The sequence below is a fragment of the Phocoena sinus genome, chromosome 16 (assembly GCF_008692025.1).
Source record: "Phocoena sinus isolate mPhoSin1 chromosome 16, mPhoSin1.pri, whole genome shotgun sequence".
NCBI classification, from domain to species: Eukaryota; Metazoa; Chordata; class Mammalia; order Artiodactyla; family Phocoenidae; genus Phocoena; species Phocoena sinus.
In genome coordinates this window covers 23,438,456-23,462,125 of record NC_045778.1, presented here as the reverse complement: position 1 = coordinate 23,462,125, position 23,670 = coordinate 23,438,456, and the positions used below count along the sequence as shown (strand labels likewise).

At 55.4% G+C, this 23,670-nt stretch overlaps 1 protein-coding gene across 3 annotated transcripts in view; it reads right to left on the bottom strand.

Annotated features, from left to right (window-relative positions):
• UNC5B (unc-5 netrin receptor B) overlaps positions 1 to 23,670 on the bottom strand; it is an 88,084-nt gene that overhangs the window by 16,370 nt on the left and 48,044 nt on the right. For all 3 annotated transcript variants that reach the window (XM_032608184.1, XM_032608183.1, XM_032608185.1), the window contains exons 2-4: positions 6,170 to 6,394; positions 1,608 to 1,751; positions 1,038 to 1,141 (exon numbers count right to left, since the gene is read on the bottom strand). In XM_032608184.1, the coding sequence (XP_032464075.1) occupies positions 1,038 to 1,141; positions 1,608 to 1,751; positions 6,170 to 6,394 (473 nt within the window). The remainder of the gene's footprint in view (positions 1 to 1,037; positions 1,142 to 1,607; positions 1,752 to 6,169; positions 6,395 to 23,670) is intronic.

Sequence of the window (23,670 nt, the reverse complement as noted above, 5' to 3'; positions counted from 1 at the left end):
TACTGTGAGGATGAAATGAATCAGTATATGGAAAGTGTGGAGGCCATGCCTGGCTCACGGTAAGTACTGGTACTAAATAAGAACATGTCTTCCTCATTAACACCGCAAACCGACTCCCTGAGCCAGGGTGAGAGGCCTGGCAGGTGATTAAAAACATGGTCCCTGGTCTGGCAGACCTGGGTGTGCAAATGCCAGCTCTGCCACTCACTAGCTGGCTCACCCTGGGTGACCGCTTCACCTGTCCCAGTGCTGTGTTCCCAGCCATAAGATGGGACGACAATATCCACCTTGAAGGGCTGCTAAGAGGACCAGCGTGCCAAGTGCCTGGCACATGTAGCAGTCACGAGGGGTAGCTATTACAGAAGGTGTCTGTCTGAGCTCATTTCCAGATGGGGGCCGGGGCTGGGGGGAAGCTAAGTGATTAGAGCAAAGGTTCTGAGCTGGAAGCCCAGGGTTCCATCTTCCCCAATCCTGTTCTACTGAGGTCCCTGGCAACAAAGCTGAGATGTTTCCCCATGCCTTGCTCTGACTAGAGGACCACGAGTGCGGGCAGCGGGAGAGAGGAAGCAGGCCTGGAACACAAGCAGGGCAGTAAGAGGACAGGTGGGCATCACCCACGGATGCACAGGCCATGTGGTGTAGGAAGGGGTGATCAGCTTGTGGGCTGAGTTTGTGCTCAGATGCACGTATTATGATACACATAAAGCTGGGGCCTTGGGTTCTGGGTGGGGTGGGGGAAAATGGTGTATATGGCCACTTCTCTTGCAGGAGACTGAGCCTGGGGTCAACCCAAGGAGCCCTGGGGGTTCCTGCCCCAGCTCTGCCCCATCCTGTGGGGTTATGCCTACGGAGGGCCCAGCTGGGGTCTGGCATGCGCCGAGTTCTACAGAGGTTGCGGTTCCCTTCTCTGTCTCTAGCCTTGATATCCCCATCTGTGAAATGCGAGGGCTCTGGAAGGCTGAGGCATTGTGGCTGATGGTAAATACCATGCCTGGCTGGCCTCTGCCATGCCCAAAGTCCCCCATATCCCCACTCACCTCAGCCACAGGCACCCCCTCTGGTGGGCGGCATTGCAGGAGAACTTCGTGGTCCAGGGGCACTTCCTTGCCCAGAGGCTCCTGATCAAAGTTCTTGCGCAGGTCTGGGAGAAGGAAGGAAAAGTGTTCCAAGGCACAGTCAGGCGGTGCAGGGAGGAGGCCAGTCAGGCAGAGCTGGATCCCGAAGGGCCCCATTCTAGCCACTAGGTGGCAGTGCACACCAAGGGAATGTTTACGGGGACACCCGGCCTTTACCTGGAGAACTTCTTCTCCAAGATGGGGGCCTCAGCCGGTGGACTCGGGGGAACAAGCTTCCCTCCCTGACGCTGGGATCCTATGCACATGGTGGCCGGGGATGGTGAGGAAGCTGGCAGCTTCCTTATATAAAAGTAGGCAAAAAAGGGCCGTTGGAAATCCTGGGGCCAAAGGTGTCACAGGTTCTGGGTCATGGAGCCTTCTGTGCTGGCATCCCTGTGCCCTGATGTCTGTGTGTGAAATTCTCTCTCCAGGATCCACAGGGAAGGGGAAAGGGCCCAGGAGAAATGGGGTGAGGGTGTCAGGGTGGCATACATGCAATGCGGACATAGGCCCGGCGACTCTTGGTGGTGCCCGCAGAGCTCCAGGCCACGCACTGGCACCAGTAATCTTCCAGCCCAAACAGCTCCTCCACCTGCTGCCGCGACACCTCGATCTGCACCTCTCGCACCTGCAGGCCTGGGAGGAGGAGAGAGACATCAGGGGGCAGGTCTGAGGACAGAAGACACCAGACATGGGACCATACTATCTCTCTCCTTTCCAACCCGCTGAGTCCTGTGGGCTCCTCTCCCAAGTGCCTCATGTTTCCATTTTTCTCATCTCATCTGCCTCGAGCCTGGCCCAAGCCACCACTGCAGCTCACATGGAAACTCAGTGTCTAACCCAAGCCCGCTGCCCCCTTCCAATCGACTTTCCACCCTGCAGATAGCTCTTCAAAAGGCACAAATGGCATGTCATTCCCCTGCTATGTCTCCAGTCATCCCAGTGTAAAGACCCAGACCTTCCACATGGCCTCCAGGCCCTGCACGATCTACCCACTGCAGCCTCATTGGGTGTCTTCCAGGCCCTCATGTTTTCCTGGCCTCTCTAGCCACAGGGCCTTTGCACATCCAGCCCCCTGCCTGGAACTCTCTTCTGTCCTTTCTGTGTCCAGTGAACTCCCAGTCACTGTCAGCTTTGGGCTGGGCCTCACTTCAAAGGGAAGCCCCCTGATGCTGGCCCACCCCCACCAGCTGTCAAAGTACCGCTCAGCACTCCCACCACTGCACTGGACATTGGTCTGTGCAGTTATCATTCCCCACCAGGCCTGATTCTCTCATGGCACTGACCATTACCTGGAACTGTACTATTTATTGACGTGTTCATGTGTTAACTGTATCTCCTGCAGGAGAATGAGGTGGGGCTTTGCCCTGTTCACTGCCGTGGCCCAGGGCCTGGCACAGACAATGGGCTCAACAAGTATGAGGCAAGCATGTGGCCTCTCTCTGGTCATGGCTCAGGAGCCTGTGGGGCTGGAGTTGAGGGAAGGCCCCTCTTCCTGGGAACCCCTCACCTCTCAATGACTCCCTGCTAGGGCCCAAGGGCCTCCCTGAATGACTGGATCCACCAGCCCACAGAGAAGGAATCACTCAGTCTTTGCCAATCCTCCCTTGACAAAACCCTCTACATTCAGGAAAAGGATGAACCCTCCTGGATGAGGGCACCCATCCGAAGCTCCTCCCCAAAGCTTGTGTGAGAACTGTAAGGCCTCCTCCACCAGGAAGCCCTCCCTGACTACCCCCTTGGTCTCGGAATTCCTAAAGCTATTCCTCCTCGCCATCATGTATCTGAGCTCATCTTCTCATGGTTGCTTGTGGGTTCTGATAAGCCCCTCAAAGGCGGGACTGTTGAGTGTACACATTGTAGTCCTGTGGCATGGTGGTTAGGTGGAGGGCTGGACTGCTTCTTGACAGGTTTGAATTCTGGCCCTACCTTCACTCCCCAACTGTGTGACCTTCGCTAAGTTACGTAGCCTCTTTGAGCCTCGGTTCCTTCATCAGAGTAAAACACTCAGGGTAAATTCTAAATGAATCATGGCAATTACAGCACCCAGCCCAGGCTGGACACAAATCTAATCGGCAGCTCATCTGGATCTCATCCAGCCCCTTCCTTTTTCATCTGGAGAAACTGAGGCTTGGAGAGGGTAGGTGGCAGGCCCAAAGTCCCAGAGCAAGTTGCCAGCAGAGCTGAGATCAGCTATCTGGCGTCCTGCCCCAGTTAGAGCTCTGCCCAGTAATGAATGACAGCTCCCTGGACCTCTCCTAGTGAAATCATTGCCTTAACTCTCCTGCATCCTGAGGGAGGGGGGCCCTTGCACTGGGAGCCCAGACAGTGAGGAACCCCTCCTGATGGCCAGGGATCTAAATTGGAGGGGGCTGGTGTTTGCTGTGGGTGGAACACCAGGAGGGAAGAGGCTTCTTGGGGGACAGGGGCCCTGCCTGCTGCCAGTGGCTGCCTGGACTGCTTGCTCTACAAGCTATGCTGCATGGCCCGGGGCAGGAGAGTGGGGCCCTGGCCTTTATTCACCAGGCTGGGAGCCTGGAGGAGTGGCCCCTCTCAAGGGGGTCATCCATCCAGAATGTTTCAGAAGCACCCAACAGCTGGACAGATAAACTACCACCCAGCAGGGCTTGACACCGTGGCAATGGTCACCAGCAGGCAAAGAGGACAGGGGCCTTTGGTCCCCCAGACTTGGGTCCCAGACTAGGTGTCCCCCTCAGCATGATGGCCAGTGGCAGGCAGTGCCTGGACCAGGACACCCAGAGTTGGGCTGCCTGCCTTGACCTGGCATGAGCTAGTGGATAGGCTCATCCCACCTGTTGGCCCCCAGCCTGTTTTCAAGGCTTCAGAGAGTGCCAGGGAGGGCTAGGGGTGGAGAGAAGGAGGAACCAGCCACACTGGTGCCAAGGGTGTGGCCTGCTGGACCACTGTCCATTCTTTGTAGCTAATAGGGACAACAGTGTCTTGATTTCTAGGGCTGGCAGGACTTGTGTGCCTGGTAGCAGGGGAGTAAGAGCCACCCTGTTACTAATAATCACAGGGTCTGTGAGGGGCCCTAGCAGGATACACTGTCCCCTTGCTCTGCAGGGCCAGAGGGGCTCGGGGGGACAGAGAAGTAAGAGTAGTTTTCAAGAGGAAAGAAGCTAACAAAAACCCAGAAAGAAGATGGAGGAAACAGGTGTTTATTGAGCACCTGCTGGGTCCTGGCACTGTGCTCAACGCTGTACAGGTACCACCTTGTTCCATCCTCACCAAGACCTGTTAATATCCCAGTTTACCACGAGAGAAACTGGGGCTCAGAGAGGTTGAGTGACTTCCTCAGGGTCACACAGCCAGAGCATGGGGGCAGCTGGGATATGGGTTTTTTTTCCTTTTAAAAGTTTCTTTTTTGGAGAATTCTCTGGTGGTCCAGTGGTTAGGACTCCATGCTTTCACTGCCGAGGGCGCAGGTTCAATCCCTGGTTGGGGAACTAAGATCCCACAAGCCGTGCGGTGTGGCCAAAAAAAAGAATAAAAAATCCTTTTCTTGGGACTTCCCTGGTGGTCCAGTGGTTAAGAATCTGTCTTGCAATGCAGGGGACGCAGGTTTGATCCCTGGTCAGGGAACTGAGATCCCACACGCCACGGTGCAACTAAGCCCGTGCACCACAACCAGAGAGAAGCCCGCGCACGGCAACGAAGAGCCCGCACACTGCATCCAAGACCCGATGCAGCCAAAAATAAATAAATAAATATTTTTTTTTAAAAATCGTTTTTTTATTTTTAGATTTTGAGTGAGAATGAGACTCCAACTCTAACTTTTAAAATTCTTGGAATTCTTTAAAATTTTTGGTAAAATATACATAACCTACAACTTACCATTTTAACCAATTTTTAGGGTACAGCATTGAATGACATTAAGTACATTCTGGGGTATGATTTTAAGCCTGAGTGGTTCTGAAATCTGTCAGCTTTTCACAGAAAAATAGAAGTTGAAGGAGAAAGAAAGAAGGAGAGAGAGTGAAAGAGGGTATGTCAGGGGAGAGACACAAGAATGAGACTCAGGCAGAGAAAGAAACATAAGGGAAAAAAGACACAAAAGGAGACAAAAGGAGACGGGGATGAGAAGGGAGAAGCAGGAGAGACAGAAGGAAAGAAGAGAGGGCTGAAAAAGGAGGAGAAAGAAAAGGTCAGGGAAGAGATGGTAAAAATGAAATCAAAGTCAAGGCAGGCCCTGGGGCAAAGGAGCCACCCTGAGCCTGGGGTTGGTTGGGGCTGCCCAAAGCCGGCCGTCCGCAGGTGACCCGCAGTGGGTGGCCCCCCTTCCTGGCCTGAGTCGGGGAAAGGATTTCCACCCCCGAAGCTCCTGTACTGTAAACAGGGGCTGGGCTCTGGGAGATGTGAGGAGCCCCAGGCTCTGCCTCCTGCCTGGGGTGGGGGGTGCCCAGGGTCCTGCACACATCCCACGCTTCCTCCTAGTTTCCCACGCTTCTGCCACTCTCCCCTCCTGCAGGACTTGGGCTGCATCCTAGCACCACCTCTATGATTATTTACTTAATATTACAGGCCTTTTTAAAAAAACCGAAGCCAACTGATTTCTATGAAGGAAGCGTTGCATCATTATTGTGAACAAAAACAGTATCACTTCTCACCAACACAGAGGACCTGTGAAACTAGCGATGGTCTAGAATTCTGGTTGGGTGTTGGGGGCAGGGCTGCAAGACAGAGCCGGCTCCTCTTCCTTAAACAGGAAGCACAGCAGATGCTGGGGGAGCGGGGAAGAACCTTGTCCCCGACTGGACCTGCTCTCTGATGTAAGCAGAGGATGGAAGGTAACTGGGAAAGGGAGCTCACCCTCAGCAAGGGATTTGGTGCTGTTTCACCTGGTCACCCAGTCAGACAGGGCAAGCGGCCAAGCCTTGGGGAAATACTGGTCCAGGGTGAACCTCAGAGGGGACACAGAGGCCCGGGGTTGCCGTGGCTGTATGAGGTCTCACACGGAGCCAGGGTGGAGCCAGGCCCAGGACCCTCTGGGCCTGGGGTGACCTGCGGTTGCCCGGCAAGTGGGGTGGGCTCACCGGTGGCCTCGTCCAGGCTCTCCTGCGTGACGTGGTCGTTCTGGCTGACCCACTCGCCGTTGCACTTGAAGTAGATCTGCGTGGCGGGGAAGGCACGGCAGCGCAGCTCCACCGGCTTGTTCTTCACGATGTAGGCGTCCTGCGGCTCCCGCAGGAAGTGGGGCAGCGGCTCTGCCGGCGCCGACGGGAAGGAGTCTGGGAGCACCTCGCTGCCAGAATCAGTGCCTGCAGAGGGTGGAGGGTGGGAGGGCTCCGTGAGGCCACAGGCTGGGAGGCCCGGGTCCCCTCCATCCCCTGGGGGCCGTGGCAGAGAGAGGAGGCCAGGGGGAGGAGGAGGGCTAGGCAGTTGGAGGAGACCTGCTGGGACGCCCTCTGTGGCCTGGGCGAGGTCTGACACTCCTGTGGCCTCGGTTTCCCCACTGTGACCTGCTTTTAAGAGGCTGTGTTTTGGAGCCAGTCCCAGCCCTGTGATGCTGTGTGATTCCACTTTTTTACAGATGGAGGAGTCAGGGTGGCCCAGGGAGGTGAGGTGACCCGTCAGGGCAAGGACACCCCTCTCCAGCTCTCCCCACCGGCCGTCCCCGGCCTCCCTCCAGTTTCCCACGGCGATGCCACAGTATGTGAAGAGCTGGAAATGGGCCTGAGGCTGGAGCTCAAACCAGGCCGGCTCTGCCCCGAAGCCACAGCTGCCCTGTGCAGCCCCAGCCAGCCAGGCTGATGGAGGCAGGGAGACAAGTCAGGGCCCACAGGGGCGAGGGTGGGCTGAGGTGGGGTGGCAGCAGCAGGCCTGGGCTCCCTGGTGCTCGTTCCCAGAGTGCTGCCTCCTCCAGGAAGCCCACGGCAGGCAGCAGCATGCAGGGGAGACCACCTTCCCTGTAGCCTTCCCCCAGACCCTCCCTTCCTCTGGTCTGTGGCTCTGATCCACCCCCTTAGCATTTCCCACTTCAGCCAAATCCACACCGTCGGCCCTATGGATGAGGGCACTCGGGAGGCTGGGAAGGCAGTGAGGCTGTGCAGGCGGCCATCTCCTCCCGCAAAGGGGCCAGATGGAAACCGGCTGGCTCCCTGGAAAGAACAGCACCTCGGGAGGTGAGACAAACAGGAAGGGAGAGGGGCCTGGCCACCACCAGTGTGGGGAGGGAGGGAAACCAGGCTGGGCCAGGCTACTGGTTTACAATCCACGTAGGAAAATTGACTTTCCAATGCCAAGCCCCAAACAATCAGGTGGCTGGGGACAAGCGGCAGGGGGCTTGTCCTCCTCTGCTAACTGCTCCCGAGGAAATAACGAATTAAGCTGCAGCGGTGCATGTGTCTGCCCAGCCCCTCGCCAGCCTGTGCAGTCCTGTCACTGTCCCAGAGCTCCAGTCCATCAAGTGGAGCTGGGGCCCCAGGAGGCCATGGGACTCTCAGGTATGGGGAGTCCCCCTTTGGGCAGAGGGGCCAAAGGGACACATGGTTCTTCAAGAGCAGAATGAACAAAATGTGCCTAGCATGCTTTATCAGTGTCATCTCCTTGTGGATCACAGCTTCTGCTAAGACGGAGGCTCTGAGAAAATGCGTGGGTTGTCACTGGCTCCAAGCTCTGGGCTGTGGGTGGGGTATGTGTGCGTGACCTGGGGGATCGAAGGGGAAGCCAGCAAGAAAAAGGATGAATCCAGCATGTTCCCTGTGACCCATGGAGAGCCCTTAACTCCAACCTCGTTACTTTGTCTCTGAAGAGGGAAGGGAAGTGAGCACTCCTCCTCTCTCTGGGATCTTTTGAGGATCATATGAGATAAACATGCACGAGCGCCTAGGAGGAGCCTAGGTACAAACTGCCGCATCAAAATAGCAACTAATGCTTCCCTGGAATTAACTGCTATGTTTCCATTTACACAGTTAACTTACCTAATTCTTGCAACAACTTTGTAAGGTATATTATATTGGTCCCCAGTTTACTGATGGGGAAGCTGAGGCTCAGAGCAGTTAAGCAACTTGCCCAAGGTCACACAGCTGGCCAGAGGCAGAACCAAGGTTTGAACCCAAGAAACCAGACTTCAGTGTTGCCCGGGGCTCCACACTGCCTATCTTTGGAGCGGCTCCATAACACTGTGGGTGTCCCCATACCTGAGATTCCTAATACACCCTGACACTGGCCGGGTGTCTGCAATTATGGGGGCTCTCTCATCAAAGGGCCAACAAGGCCAGGACTGTTTTTTGTGTTTCAAAGCTTGGGAAATTGAAGTCCATCAAACTGACGCAAGGTCACCTGGTTAGTGGGCATCTAAACTAAGAAAAGCACCGAGGATTCCCGAGGCCAGGGCTCCCAAACACCTGCTTTCCTCTGCCAGACAGGGAGACACCTTCTCTGTAGGTAAACTGGCAGCCCCTAGGGTCTGGGAATGTGGGCAGTTGATGGCGAGATGACACAGTGCCCAGGGAGCTGGACATGGGTCTCCCGGTGGCCTGAGAGCTGCTCACTGTGGCCCTCCCGCCAGGCGGGCAGTTCTAGGGAGAGCAGGGTGCAGCCAAGAGGACTCCAGGCCCACCTCCCGCCACCAGCATCCCTGCTTCAGTCTCAGGCCTGAGGAGTGTAGGGCAGGGCTCAGGCTTCAGACTCAGACACCCCAGGGTCTGAACCAGTCCTGACTGGCCTCAGGCACCTCATCTGTGAAATAGGGGGACTGGACCCCCCTCTGGGGATGGTGGCCATGAGAGCAGGTATATGGGAACCCACGGATGCAGCTGCAGGCTTGCCCTACCTTCTAACCACACAGCCTCCAGGTGACGGCCGCCTTGGCTCTCTGTGGCACTGCGGGCTGCATTTATGACTTTGTTTCATGACCCTAATGTGGCTCATTTACAAAGCAGGCGGAGACTCGACTGAGGAAAGTCAACATTAGACATCCATTAGGGCAGCAGGCCTGAGTCTGGCGGCCCCGTGCCCCACCCTGCCACCCCACCCCTCCTCTCAGCCCTGGCACGAAGACTCAGCCCTGGTCTTCGCAAGAGGATGGCTGGGCATCCTCATCACTGCCTCCCTGTCATTCAGGACAGTGCTGGGTGGCTCTCTATGCAGCCACTGCCCGCTTTCCCACATCCCCGTCCCTCAGACGTCCTGCAGGAAACAAGGAAGCAGCAGCAAGAGCCGACCTGAGATTCCTCCCCACAGGGACCACCATGGACTACGTGCTGGCCGGCACACAGTAGGTGCTCAGTGAACACAAATTAAAGGTGTGTGGGAGGTGCTGCCAGGGCCTGGGTAGTGACTGAGTTGGGCCCCTGTCCTGACCAGTGGACATGTGCCCTCCTCCTTGGCCCTGGCTTGGGCCTTAGCGGCTGAGGAAGGTTCTTCAGGTGTCCTGGAGGGGGGACACCTGAGCCTTCCCTCTTCAGCTTGGAGGAGGAAGAATCATGAAGTTGGGGGTTCCTGGGTGCCCCCTCTGCCAGAGGCCTTCAGAGGGTGATTTTATATTAACTCACTGAGCCCTGCGGCAATCCTTGACAGAGCTTCCCAAACTTTTTTGGTCTTTAGTGTCTTGGTAATTTTTACCCAGTAATTTTACCCCACGGCCAAAAGAAATTCCTAGTGGTTTTGTTTATTAAGTAGTTAGATCCAACCAGCTTACGTGTTTGTGGGTGGGTGTGTGTATATCCTAACAACTTAGTATCCATTGGAAAAAATAATACACGTAAATTGAAAGAAAGGTAATATTTGTATTACATTCCTATACAGCTACAATGACTTATAATGGGGATGTCTTGGAATCATAGGAGACATTGCTGCCCTCACAGTTTGTCTCAGAGTACTCCCAAATGCCAAATTCCCAGCTTTGCAAAGGTATAGTGCCATCTAAAGGAAAGAAGTGTGTGTCACGCTGAAATTGTAAGCTATCTTGAGCTAGCAGTTGTTGTGGTATCTGGCATCTGTCCAGTATTGCTGTGTTTCCATGGAGATTAAAAATATCCCACAGCACCCCCTGTAGCATTCCAGAGTGCCTGGGCACACAGGTTGGGAACCACATCCCTTTGGGAACCACATCTCTATAAGTTAGGTACTACTATTAACCTCATACTACAGATGAGGAAACTGAGACCAAGAGAGTTTAAGTAGCTGATACAGGGCTATAAAGCTAGTATGTAGCAGAGCTGGGGAGCACATCCAGACAGGTAGACACCTGAATCTGACTTCTGAACTGGGAATTATTTGCCAGATGTTTCAAATAGTTCATCTAATTTACTCCTCACAACCCCCAAGGTGAGCATTATCCTCCCATGTTACAGATGAAGACATGGGGCATCAAGGGACTTGCCTGAGGTCACCTGATCAGCGGGAGGAAGCCAGGCTTGGAGCCGTATCCCTCGGTCACCCGTCTCCCTGGCTTCACTACTGCTCTCCCCACTGCCCCATCTTCACAGAGGAGAATAAAACACCGAGGAAGAGGTTCCCCAGGAGGAGGAGTCTTTGCCACCGCCAGGCCAGATATGAATTTCCCCCTGGTGTGAAAATGGCCCACATAAAGTGTGGTTTTCCAATGGCAGAATTCATTTGAACCTATAGTTGCAAAAATGCAACCTGCCTTTACAGCTGCATACACGAATGGCCTAGCTAATCCAAAATGAAGGTATGAAAGAGAACGCATCCCTGCACAGATGTAACCAAAGATGGTCAAACATAGGAAGAGAACCACTGAAGTCAGGAGCCCTGGGTTTTCACCCCAGCTGGGGACCGGCACTGCTGTGTGGCCTTCCTCTCAGGCCTCGGGGCCTCCATCTGTCAAATCGGGAAGTTGGTAGAGTCAATCTTTTGAGCTCCACTATGGTCCTCACACTTTGAGATTTGAAGATGCCTGATGGGGAATCTGTTAATGCAGGACAGGGCGCTGTTGGGTAAAGTTTTTCTGCACGAAGCAAATTTGCTTAAAGTGGGGTCACCTTTCTTGCCAGTGTTATTCCTGGTGCAAAGACCCAGCACCTACTGGGATCCTAATGCACAGCGTTGGGGGGAGGCTGGGAGGGCGGAGGAGGAACTATTTACTGTTGGGCTCTGCCAACCATGCCGCAGCCCACCCACCCCGGCCTCGGATGAAAATGACCACTAGAGTCTCTCTGGTGGGCACCATTCAAACCCTCGCTTCTCATTTACCTATTCCTGCCTGTATGGGGTGTCTTGTCCGCGGGGCTCACTTGGATGCACTGAATCACAGGGATAAAGGTTACTGCAAGGGCCATCTCGTACGACATCCCCCTGCCCATCAACTCCGTATCCAACCTTGACTCACATACCTCCAGGGATAGGGAGCTCACCACTGCCTTTCTCAGCCAGGCTCTCCTTTAGACAGATCTAACAGAAAAGCTTTCCTTACTTTCTGCTGAAATTTGCTGTCGGAGGCTCCAGCCATCGCTGTAATTTCAGCCTCTGAGGTTACACAAAACAGTGTGCTTCCTCTTCCCCACGACAGCGTCCCAGCCTCTGAAGGTTGCGGCGTGCCCCCCTGGCCATCTAGCCTTTCTCTCAAATATTCACAAGACACTGTTTGGCATCTCCTCACCACCTGGCTTCCTCATGGGCAAGTTCCATTTTGCTCACAATCCGCTTAAAATGTAGGGAGGGGAGGTGACCAGGGTGGGGGTCTGCTGGCGCCTCCCTGCTTCTGGCAGCTCGAAGGCTGCTTGGCAGTTGTGGGTGGCTGCTTCTAGAAAGCAGGGAGCACATCACATGGTTCTTGGTGTCCCCCATGGGGTCCAGGACAGGGTACCCGTCCCCTGGGACGGGAGTGGAGCTTGCAAGACAGAGCCAGGAGTCTGAGCCCGGTCGCCACCCGACAGCAGGACCCGTGCCAGACCATGTGCTCCTTCCCAGGGGCTGGGGCTGGGCAGAGCCTAGTGTGGAGACACACCTGGCAGGTGGGAGGTCCTGATGGGGTGGAAGTCAAGGCCACGGGCTTATTTAAGACGTACCAGAATCTAAGCCACTAGAATAAGCAGAAGCCAAGGGCCTTGGAGATGAAGGAAGTGGGTTCAGGACAAAGGTAAACCATATTTCCCAGAACTACCCCTGAGAGGAGGGGGACACCAAAACTACAGTGCTCAGACATCCCTGGATGGGAGACTGTCCCTGGTTGCTAGGAGAGGCCAGAGGGGTTGTGCTTCCCTTATGGTGACGCTGAGCCTGGGGTCCAGACTGGACTGGCGCATGGTGGAATGGGCTGGCCTGAGAGCCAGCAGACCAGTTCAAATTCAAATCCTCACTCTGCCACTGAGACCTTGAGAGGGCCTCAGTTTCCCTATCTATGAAAAAGGGGCTAATAGGTACTGCCATGTCAATTTTGAGGTGTTGCTGTGAAGGTCAGCTGAGAAAACAGATGCAAATGTGCTCTGTTAACTGGGTAGAGCCCATGCCCCAGGGAGAGGCAAAGCTTCTCCGGCTGAGCCGTGTGTGGGGAGGCCTGAAACCCCGCACTGGCAGCCTCCTCGGCCTATAGACACCTGAGCCCCTGTAGGCCAGAAGCACAGCAAGTCGAGTGCAGAGGCACCCGGAGCCCTGTTCTACCAGCTCAGAGAGGGGAAGTGACCAATGCAACATCACACAGCAAACTAACAGCCAAGCTGGACCAGAGCCCCATTTCTGGTTCACAGCTGAGGCGGGAGACAGCACAGCATGGCATGGCTATGGGTAAAAGCTTGGGCTCTGTATTTTCCCATGCCTGGGATGGAAACTCACTACCATCCATCTCAGTCAGGTCCACCCCTGGCCACTAGGGCAGAGAGACCTCAGAGGCTGCAGTGGTCTAGTAGAGAAGGCTTCGATACCCCTGCCCCTTGGTTTCTGTCCCCAGGTGGGTGACAAGGCCAGGCCTGGGACACCCCCCACCCCAGGCTCAACTGCAGGGGGTGGGCATCTGTAGCTGAGCAGGGCTGGCTGGTGCGAGGCGGTGCCACACTGAGGAGCAGGCCTGGGAGGGGAGGATGGGGGGCAGGCGGGAGGTGAGAGAGAGAGAAACGCCCCACGCTGGGCACATTTATCATCCGTAATCACAGTCTAGCCCCTGGACACCGGCTAATTCTCGCCAGACTTGACCTCCCACTGCATGGAAAATCTCTTCCATTCACCATGAGGTGGATGTGCTCAGTGGGGAGTGGGGAGAGAGCAGGGAGAGGAGCCCGCTTATTATTATGTTTTAAAAACACACAAACCCCACATGGAAGGACCCCTCCCTGGACACAAAGCCCTTCTTCCATCTGGCCCTGGCTTCTGGCAGCTGTGGAGTTCAGGCTGGGGCCCCCTCAGAGGTGGTTACAATGGCCGTTACTGATGACAAATGGGGGCTGGTGGGCTTGGGGGGCCTCCTTCCTAACAAAGGAGGCCCCTTGCACAGCCCTTTTCCCATACCCTCTGCAGACCTGCCCGTGCCCATGACGTCACTTCCTCTGCTGGCCACAGGAAGTAGCCTCACCAAGATGGCCAGCTGGGGCAGGAGCCTGCATCCTGAAGGGGTGTCTGGCTGACGCTGAGAAATCTTTCCCCTGGAAGGACTTGGGACAAGTGAAGGATCTGATGTGAGGCTGGGGACAAGGCTCCAGGGCAGGTGCAGAGCCCTGGCATGAAGCCTGGGCTCCATTTTCTAGGGGCCACACTGCTTACAAAACAGAGAGAGGACACTACGGCTCCTGGGTCATTGGTCTATCCGCAGACTCTCAGTGGTACTTGGGGAAGCTATATTCCCATGGGCTCAGACCCTCCCTTCAGACCCTTCCTCTGGCCACTGGGTTCCCTCGGCCTGGGCCTCGGTCCCTCTAGGGCCAATTCTTAGTTCCCCTTCCAAGTCCTAGTCACTGTGCCTGGAGGTCTGGGCCCTGAGGAGGGGGCATTCTGCTTCCCCTTCTTCTCTTACACAAGGAACGCAAAACCCTCTCATCCGTCACCCTCCAGATAATAACCATTTATCCAGCACACAATGTGATAATAAACATCATAGACAATACAAAACTCCTGTGAAGTAGGCGTTCCACTTCACAGGTGAGGAACCTGGGGCTCAAAGAAGTGAAAAGACGTGCTCAGGCTCTCAGCTGCCAAGAAACAAAGCCCCTCCCGTCAAAGCACAAGGCCTCCTTTGGCCCACGATGCCCCTGAGGGACCGGCAGGCCGCAGCTATTGTTTTGCCCATTTTGCACATGAACAAATGAGGTCTCTCCAGAGTTCGCTAGATTGCTGAAGGGGAAGAGGGTCTCAGCTTCCTGATGCCAGCACTTGGCCCCCCTTCCTCTGTGGGCCGGACAAGTCTTGGACTTGTATGGGATGCCCCAGCCAAACAGAGATTCATCCTAGCCTGGGAAGGGCCCGCTGGTAGCCTGGTGCAGCCCCTAAGACGTCACACTCAGACACACGTGCTCACACCAGCAGACCCACCCAAGCCCTGCTCAAGGTCACAATCCACAACCAACCCCCCTGGACACCCAGAGAGCCCCAACCAGGCTGGGACAGTGGCTCCTTTCTTAGGGCTGCTGATGTCAACTTTAAGGCAATGGCAGTGACTCTGGCCTGTGGGGGACCTGCTATTTTATTTGGTCATCTCTCCCCCATCCAGAGTTGGGATGGGGTGAGCTTGAGTTGCAATATCAGACTCCACCAAACACCCAATAGCTTAGGTCCCCACATGGGGAGACCCCCCTTTCCCTCCCCTGCATACAACCCATGATGCTGACGAACCCGGATGCTGCCAGGTAAACCTTCAAGATGTGCTTCAAACTACTCCGCGACTGCCCACCACCACCTCCTACCGTCTCCAAGCCCACGGCGCCCGGCCCAGAACCCCCTCACTGTGCTCCCTTCTTCCCCTCTTGCCCCCTCAAATGCACTCTCCTCACAACAGCTGGGGTGATCTTGTAAAATACAAAAAAACCACTTCCCTGCTCACACCCTCCAATGGCTTCCATTTTCACCCGGAATGAAGTCCGAGCCACCACCGAACCCCCAGACTTCAGAGGCTCCAGGCCACCCAGGTGTGTTTCCTCCCCTTGTACATGCCTGGTTTATTCTCACATCAGGGCCTTCGCTGCTCTCTCCTTCTGAAATACACCCCTCCCCACCCGTCTACTGATATTCCTGGGCTGACTCTCTGTCACTGAGATCTCAGCTCAAATACCAGTGCCACCTCCCCCGTGAGGCCCTCCCTGACCACCCAGTGTAAATTCACCATCCTTGATGCTATCTTCACATTGTCCTGGTTTGTTTGTTTTTCTTGACAGTGTTCATCTCTCTCTGGAATTACCATCTCCATGTACTTGATTGTTCGATGTCTGTCTGGACAGGTCTACTCTCTGGAAGGCAAGCTCCTTGAGAGCCTGGAAATCCTGTTTGCTCGTTTAGCTGGGCCCACTGAGGACACAAGACTTTCTCCATCTGTGCTGCCCAGCCTCTCTGGAAACACCTGGGGTGGCAGGTGGGGGTGGGAGGGAGCAGCCAGAGGAGGTGGGCCTAGGTTGGGCTGACCTGGGCCATGGGAACCAGTCGCTTTGGAAACTCCATTCTGTAGGATGCCACCAACTGATGGAACCTCAGGGACCATCTAATTACTGCCCTCTAGGATGGAGACCAGAGAAGGGGTGGGCTAGCCTTAGATCACAAAGCACCTGAGCAGCAGAGCCAGTAAAAGAAACTGGCCTCTAGACTCCAGGGGGAGTGAGGACTTTATTTTAAAAATCCTCCTTTTTGGGCTTCCCTGGTGGTGCAGTGGTTGAGAGTCCGCCTGCCGATGCAGGGGACGCGGGTTCGTGCCCCGGTCCAGGAAGATCCCACATGCCGCGGAGCAGCTGGGCCCGTGAGCCATGGCCGCTGAGCCTGCGTGTCCGGAGCCTGTGCTCCGCAACGGAAGAGGCCACAACAGTGAGAGGCCCACGTACCGCAAAAAAAAAAAAAATCCTCCTTTTCTTTCTAGTGAAAATACGTTTTTTCTTGACCTCTTCTGATTACAATTTAGGAAAAAATGAGGATGACGATAAAAATCACCCATTCCCACCCCCAGGTGACCAGAATTAACACTGGACATTTTTTAGATGTGCACATATTTTGTTACTTACTGGGTCTTGCCAGACACAGTCTGTGTATCCTATGCTTTCTTTCAAGGCTGTTAACTGAGGACTTTTAAACCACAGCGAAGTGCACCAGGCATCTCCCTCTCCCTCTCTCACAGTCACACACGTCACAGGGGCACACGGGCTGACTGCTCCTGCATGGCATTCCGGGTTGTTGGAGGAGCTGCAGGGTGCAGAGCTGGTGTGGGAGCCGCTAGGCAATGACATCAGGATCTCTTTGCATATCTGGGCGCAGGGCAGAAAGATGCCGGTGTCCTATCCCTGTCTCCCAGAAAAGTCAAAATGCCCATGGGTACAGCCTCTGGCCCAGGGGCTGCCTGATGGGTTACGTTCCCGCTGCCCTTCCAGGTGAGGTGTCCCCAGGCCGCCCTGGAAAGTTCAGGGTCAGGGCTGTTCTTAGAGCGCCCCGAGGCATAACTTCCCCTGCCTTCCCAGCGTCATGCTCTAGGGTTGAGCCACCCCTCCTCGCAAAGGGGAGCTGGCTGCCAACACATTGCAAAGTGGAAACCTGTGCCATCGTTGCGAGCTGCCGTCAGCACCGTCACCACACCTGGCCAGACCCCCCCCCCCCCCACCAGCGCTGGTGTGGGCCCCCTGGCAGGCACCAGGAGGTGGCTCAGACCCTGGGCTGTGGGGCCCTTAGAACTAAGTCCAACCCCTTCACTTCCAGAGAGGGATCCTGAAGCCAGAGAGGAGCAATGCCTTGTTCCAGTGCAAAGAGCCGGTCAGTGGCTGCAGCACCCCTGGTATCTTGGCATCACATTGGCATAAAGAGAATCACAACAGGGAGAGAGGAAGAGGGGTGCCCGGACTCTGACCTTTGTCAACCTGTGAAATGGGGCATGGGACAAACTGGGAGAGGTGAACAGAGAGGTGGAGAGTCACAGCAAGAAGGACAGAGAAAGAGAGCACCTGGCAATGGCGGGGGGTGAGAGGGGCTCTTTGGGGGGTCTCTTGTACTTTTCTGAACCTGGAACCCACTTGGGTTCCTGCTTGGGGCCCTGGAGGCAAGGGAAGAAGGTGACATCCGTCTCTGGCCTTCCTCCACACTCAGCGCTGCCTCTTCCACAAGGCCGGCACCAGCCCTAAGGCTCCGTGGGCCCCAGGGAAGGCAGACCTTGCAGACTAGGCTCCCAGGAATACCCTGCAGACCAGAGGTAGGGAGTAACTGGTCTCAGGTCACACAGAGGGTTGGAAGCAAAGCTAGGACTGGAATGTGGGCATCCGGGCACTCAGCCCAATGCTCTTGCCCTTGCCTCCCTCTGGTTCCAACAGTGGGGAAGACCCTAGCCCTGAGCTTGGGTGAGCAGCTGAGCTATCAGGGGTGGAGATGTGGGGAGACAGGTGGCACTGGCCCAGGGGAAGGCCTAGGTGGCCGCACAGGTGCACCTTGAGGGAGACAGGGCAGGGACTCACCCCCATTCCTTCATTCATTCATCAAACATTTTCTGAGTGCTTCCCCTTGATCATGCCTATAGCAGGATCTGGAGAGCAACAAGCAAGCTTCAGTTTCACCAACAAGAAGCTCACAACAAAGATTCAAGGTTAAGGACCCAGACAGCCTGACTCCCAGACTCATGCTCAGTCTGCTTCCAGCCTAGCCCCACAGCCATGTGATGGTCCTTCTGCCTGCTGAGCCACCATCGGTGCAGAAATAAATCTACAGCTCTGTCTGCAGCTCCCTCCTTCTCCATCAAGGACTCAGTCCACCTCCTCCAGGAAGTAGGCTTTGACTACTTTTGCCTTGACGACTGTAGGGATTTCTCATTCTTCAGGCTCCTAAAATCCCTCGTATTTCTTAGGCTGAAGCACACTGGTGCTGCCACTGGCCCATGAGGTGACCTTAGGTAAGCCACTTCCCCCTGGACCTCAGTCTTCCCTTCTGGGAAATGGGGCCACTTTGATTTGCTTCACCCTCCAGGGCTGCTGGGAACATCAAGGTCAGAAGTGTGAAAGTGTTTTGCCAGCTGGGCTGCCCTGAGCATTTGCTAATTTTTATTATTGCTTTTTCGCAGTGAGAAACAGTAGGCGTACTTTCGCTGGGCTGGCAGGGGCGCTGGCTGACATCTTGACCAACAGCTCCAGGGTCTCCCTCCGGGTTTGAGGTGCCGGCCAGGTGCCCCACTTCCCAATTCCCACCCTGCCCCGGCCTTCCAGCTGCTGCCCAGCCCACTCTGTGATGACACGGAGCTGCAAAAGGCTGATGCAAGCTGGAAGAAGGGAATGAAACAGACTTGAGTGGGGCGGATGGAGCTCCACCCCCAGCCCCACAGGACGCGGGCCCGGCCCCTGGCTGTTTGTTTGCACCTGCTGATGTAATTGCTGGGCCTCCTTGGCTCAGGGCTAGGCCTGCTCACCTCAGCCTTCAGATCCAGAGGAAGGGTGTGAGGTCACGGCCGCGTGCGCCACGAAAGGGCTCTTCTCTCGGGGGGTGGTGACTGGGCCCCACTGAGGGCAGAGGGGAGGAAAGAGCCAGAAAAAAAGCATGAATAAGAGCACAGCTCAGAAGTAAGTAGGACCTGGGTCAACCCCAGCTCTGCCACTGTGCCACTTCAGGCGACTGGTCCCATGTCTCTGAGCCTGGACATAACAGGCACTCAACTTGTCACTGTCTTCCAGGGATGTCTCAAGGCGGATAAGGAAGTCTGAGAGAGGAAAAGAGAAAGGATGGAGGCGTGGTTCTGTGGAAAGAAAACACCAGAATAGTCCTGGGCTGGCCACCAGCTCACTTCCTGGGGCCTCAAGCTTGTTGATCCATCAAATGGGCACAACATCTCTGTAGGCCACCTCACAGAGTTGGGGCCGGAGGTGTGAAAGTGTGACATGACACTAAAGCATGTGGATATCTCGGGGGACCTGGGGACAGTTGGGGAGAGGTTCTTGCCAGGAACCTGGGGCTCCCAGAGGCTGGGTAAGGGAGGTGGGGCTGTCAGCTCTGCACTCTGCCTTGCCTGGGCTCAGGAGCCTCCCCTAGGGGAGAAAGGCATGGAGAGCAGCACACACCTCCCCAGAGGCCTCCAAGGAATCATCAAAAACACACAGGTGACAAGGACCAGAGCCAGGATCCACTCCTGGAAACTGCAAGACCACCTGCATGCAGTCGAGGGCTCCCCGCCCCACGAGCCCAGGGGCTGGGAATTGCCCAGTCTCCAGACTATAATTCTCAAATCTGGTTTCCCTGGCCATGCCTTTGCTCTTTCCCTGAGAAAGGGTGGAGGAGGAAACAGCCTCACATAGTTCATGTGTCTTTTTGGTTGACACTCAAGGCAAAAAGACAGGAACCAGCCAGGTGGGGAGGAGAGGTCCATCTCAGCCGTGCCCAACTCCTCAGCCTGGGAGAGAGGGGTTACCTTTCCTAACTGGGCCCTCAGTCCTACTTGGTTGCACTGGATGGGGAGCTGCACTCCAGCTGGGATTCGCGAGCTTCCCTGGCCACAGAGACCCATCTTTCCCTTTAGCCAACCACAGCTACTGTTTATAGGCCAACCCACTCCCAGGCACTGTGCAGGTCACTAGGAGTACAGCGCCTACCTGAATCCTCCCAACAACCTTCAAGACAGGTTCTCTTATTCTGATCCCCAATTTGCAGGTAAGGAAACTGAGAAACAGAGAGGTTAAGTAACTTGCCTAAAGTCACAGAACAGGGTTGTCAGTGCTTCAATCTGGATCTCCCTGACTCGAAGATCATACTCATTAACCTCTATGCCAGTGGTTCTGAAACTGCAGCATGTCCCGGGATTAGCTGGAGGCTTGGTAAAGCCTCCGCCTCCCCCCAGAAGTTTCCACTTAGCAGGTCTGTGGCGGGGGTTGAGAACGTACACGTCTAACAAGTTCCCAGGTGCTGCCGCTGGTCTACTGCTCGACACTCCCGTGCCTCCCAACAGAAATATAAAACACTTAGCACACATAATGGTGCTCAGTACAGGTCAGCTCCTTTCCCTGAGCACTTCTAGGATTCAGCTGGAGGCCTTTCAAGAGGAACTAGAGGAATTACATGGCAGCATTGGTGCCGCTTGCTTTAGCTTGAATCAGGCCCCTGGTGTGTGGTAATCAAGATCATGATACCCATCACCTGCACCTGTGTTCTTGCAAATTACTTAGCCTCTCTGGGCCTGTTTCCTTTATCCGCAAAACGGGAGTAATAATATTTCTAGGAAACACACTATACACACAAGTTGCTTAGAGCGGTGCCTGGCACATCAAAAGGGCTTATTGAGTATAAGCTGCATTATTTTTTTATTATTATTACCATTGTTACTATCTACTTCATCTATATTATCTTTCCAACAATGTCTATCCACCTCCACTGTTTACCTACAGTCGCTCAGGGGATAAGTAACTGGCCCAAGTCACACAGTCGCTGAGCAGCAGAGGGAAGATTCTGAGCCGGGTTTGCGACTCCAGTGGTAGAAACTGTCTACCACGAGCAAAGAGCGAAGCCCGCTCTGGCTGCTTCCTCTGGAAAGGATGAAGAGTTATTTTCTTACTTATGTTTCCTGTGCTTCCTTCTAAACCCCTAAGCTTAGCCCAAGGTTCTGTTCAGTGTCACCCGTGAAGGGAGAATGTCTCCAGTAGGGAACCAGAGGCTGTGTCAGCCACCCACACTCAGTGACCTTGGGCGGCCTGACCCCTGCCCTCTGTGTCTGTCCATCTATCCCCTGCTTGCTCCTCCTTATTGGGCACCCTTGAGGTGCGAGTGTTGGCTTGGCATTGGCTGGTCCAGGTCCTGGGAGAGGGGACGGTCACTTGTTTCTCCTGAGACTCCCTGCCCCCATCCCCCCCCACCCCCAGGATCCCCAGTTCAAAACAATGGAGGCTTCAGGGCGCCCTTGATGTAAAGGTTCAGTAGGTGGCTAATTTTAGCTGAGAAATACTCGGCATTTTCCCAGCTGCCGTCACTGCCGCACTGTGAGCAGGACAAATGGCCTAGGTTTTCCTCCCCGATTGTTCTCGGCCGGGGGGCTAGGGGCTGACTCCAGCTCAGGACAATTCCCTTTGTGTCTGCTTCCGGGTGACTCTTAATAACTCGTGGGGACAGCCTGGAGCTCCCAGGCCCCTTCCCCCGCCCTGCTACAGGGCCCCTAGCTTCACAGTCAGCGCATCTCAAAATGCGGCGCTGAAACAGGACTTGCTGCTCGTCAGGGGTGGGGGCAGAGAAGGAGGGCTTGTGGCCTGAAGGGGCCTCCAGTGGACAGATGGCGAAGCCAAGGCGCAGAGAGGGTGTGACCGACCTAAGCACAGTCCAGTGCTCTTGGCACCAGGTGCAGGAGAAATCCCACCACTGTCTGAGCTTCCACCCAGCATGGGGACACCTCAGAGAGTGAGACCCCAGACTGCAGGCCTCCCATTCTCTTGGCCTCCAGTGGAGACACCTGCCCTTCCCCCACACCCCTCACCTGGCTGAATCCCTCTGTCCTCAGGTCTCACCTTGAAGGTCACCTCCTCAGGGAGCCCAGCCCTGACTGCACCCTCCCAACTATACCGGGGCCCTGGCTCTTCCTCCGGTATTTCTTTTCCTTATTGCCCTCAGCACCTTTTCTTAGTTAGGTACTCATGGTGTATTTCCTTATTTAATGCCAAGTCCCCACCAGATTCTGGGGTCCCAGGGGCAGATACAACATTTAACCACCTGTGTGGGCCCTGGGGCAGGGTCCTGGAGCTCCGCTGTGCCAGGGGAGACTGGGAGTCCCGGGGGAGTGGCTGGGGGCACTCAAGGCTCAGAACAGTCGACCTATTCAGCCGTTTTCAGCAGCACAACGGCCTAACCGGCACTTTCTGCCTGGACACCACCCCTGGCTGGATGACACGTGTATGCCCACTGCTGACCCCCAGTGCCAGCTTGGCACACAGCAGATGTTCAATAGACGCTTCTCGCATGAATGAATGAACCTTCTGGGCTCCTCTCCCTGAGGGAGGAGCCCCGATTCGACCTATGCCCCACCCTTCCCATGGAAGGCTCTGGAAGCAAGAGAAATGAGGCGCCTTGGGGAAGGCACCCACGGCCCAGGGTGGCCCCATCCCCGAGGGCTGTTTGCTGGCCTTGCAGCCGCCAGCTCTGCCTGGCCCCCCACTGCCCCAGCCAGGACCCAGCATGCTATAATTAGAGTCCTCCTTCCAGGCTCCAGTAATGAGGGGTGTTGGGTGCCAGCCGTAATTACAGCCTGGTTAAAGCGAACAGGAGCCGCCCCCAAGCCAAATTACAAAGTCTGCAGCCGGACTCCCTCCTGCCCCGCTCCCTTTTTATGGGGCTGGTTACGGGGAGGGACCGGGGAGTTGACAGAGAAGCCAGCTCAGGCTGGAGCTCTGGTTTCGGAAGAGTGGAAAGCCGAGGAGAGCCCGAAGTCTGGCCTGTGTTGCTTTGAAACTGTCCTTGCACCTCTCCCGGCCCCACCCTCATCAAAAATGCCCTTCCAAAGCCGAGGTTGGGAACGAGCAAAGAAACCAGCTGAGGCTGCTCTTGCAATGCGTTCATCCTCGCCCCCATCTTCGGGCTGAGCTCTCTGCCAGGCCAGGCTAATGGCTCCCCGCACAGTCGTATTTCATGGGCACAGCCAACATCACCCCCGTGTTACTAACCAAGGTTTGGTGCTTAACTAACTTGCCCCAAATCACACAGCCGGTAAGAGGCAGACCCAGGGCTTGAGCCAGGCCCACACAGGGAGAAGGTTCTAGAGGGTAGGTACATTTCATCTTGAGCCCCCCTCACTGCACTGGGCATGGGGTGGGGCACAAGGAAGGGCTCAGTGAGTCCTGAGAATGATGAGTTTTGCACATCATTTGAGAGGTCTAGATGAGTCCTCTCCCTTTTAGAGATGGAGAAATAGAGACTCTGATTTCCACTGGTGTCTCAGGATCCAGAGGCAGAGCTAGGATGTGGGTGACCTTGTCGGTCTCAGAATCTCAGGATGTTAGTATGTAAGGGCTATAGAGAAAATCTAGTTCAGGGGCAAATACACAGCAGCCTGGCCCATCCCAAGGCTGTGACAGACATCACTAATTGATCATCAATCATGGCAGGCCTGGACAGGGCCTCAGATTCCTTCTCAGCCCAGGACCACACAGCCATACCAATCAAGCAATGAAGAAGATTCCACCATCCCTGATCTGATTAGTTCCCACTCACCCTCAGTTACTCGAGGGGAAAGTGGAGCCCACAGAGCTGGGGTGACTTGCCCCAGTAATGGGGTGACTCTTATTCCTTAATGACCCATCCTCTGTGGATGCCAACCTGCCACTTCCCACTGCATCCTCAGCCCAGCCTTGTCAACTCCGGGCTTCCTGTGTGGGAAAGACTCCCTTAAGGCTCCCTCCAGGCCCTGCAGCACTCACCCAGCTGGTTGATCTGCTGCTCTGACCAGAAGGTGGATTTCATAAGGGACTGTGGGGGAACAGGCTTGCTCACTGGTGGAGGTGCCCCAGACGCAGCA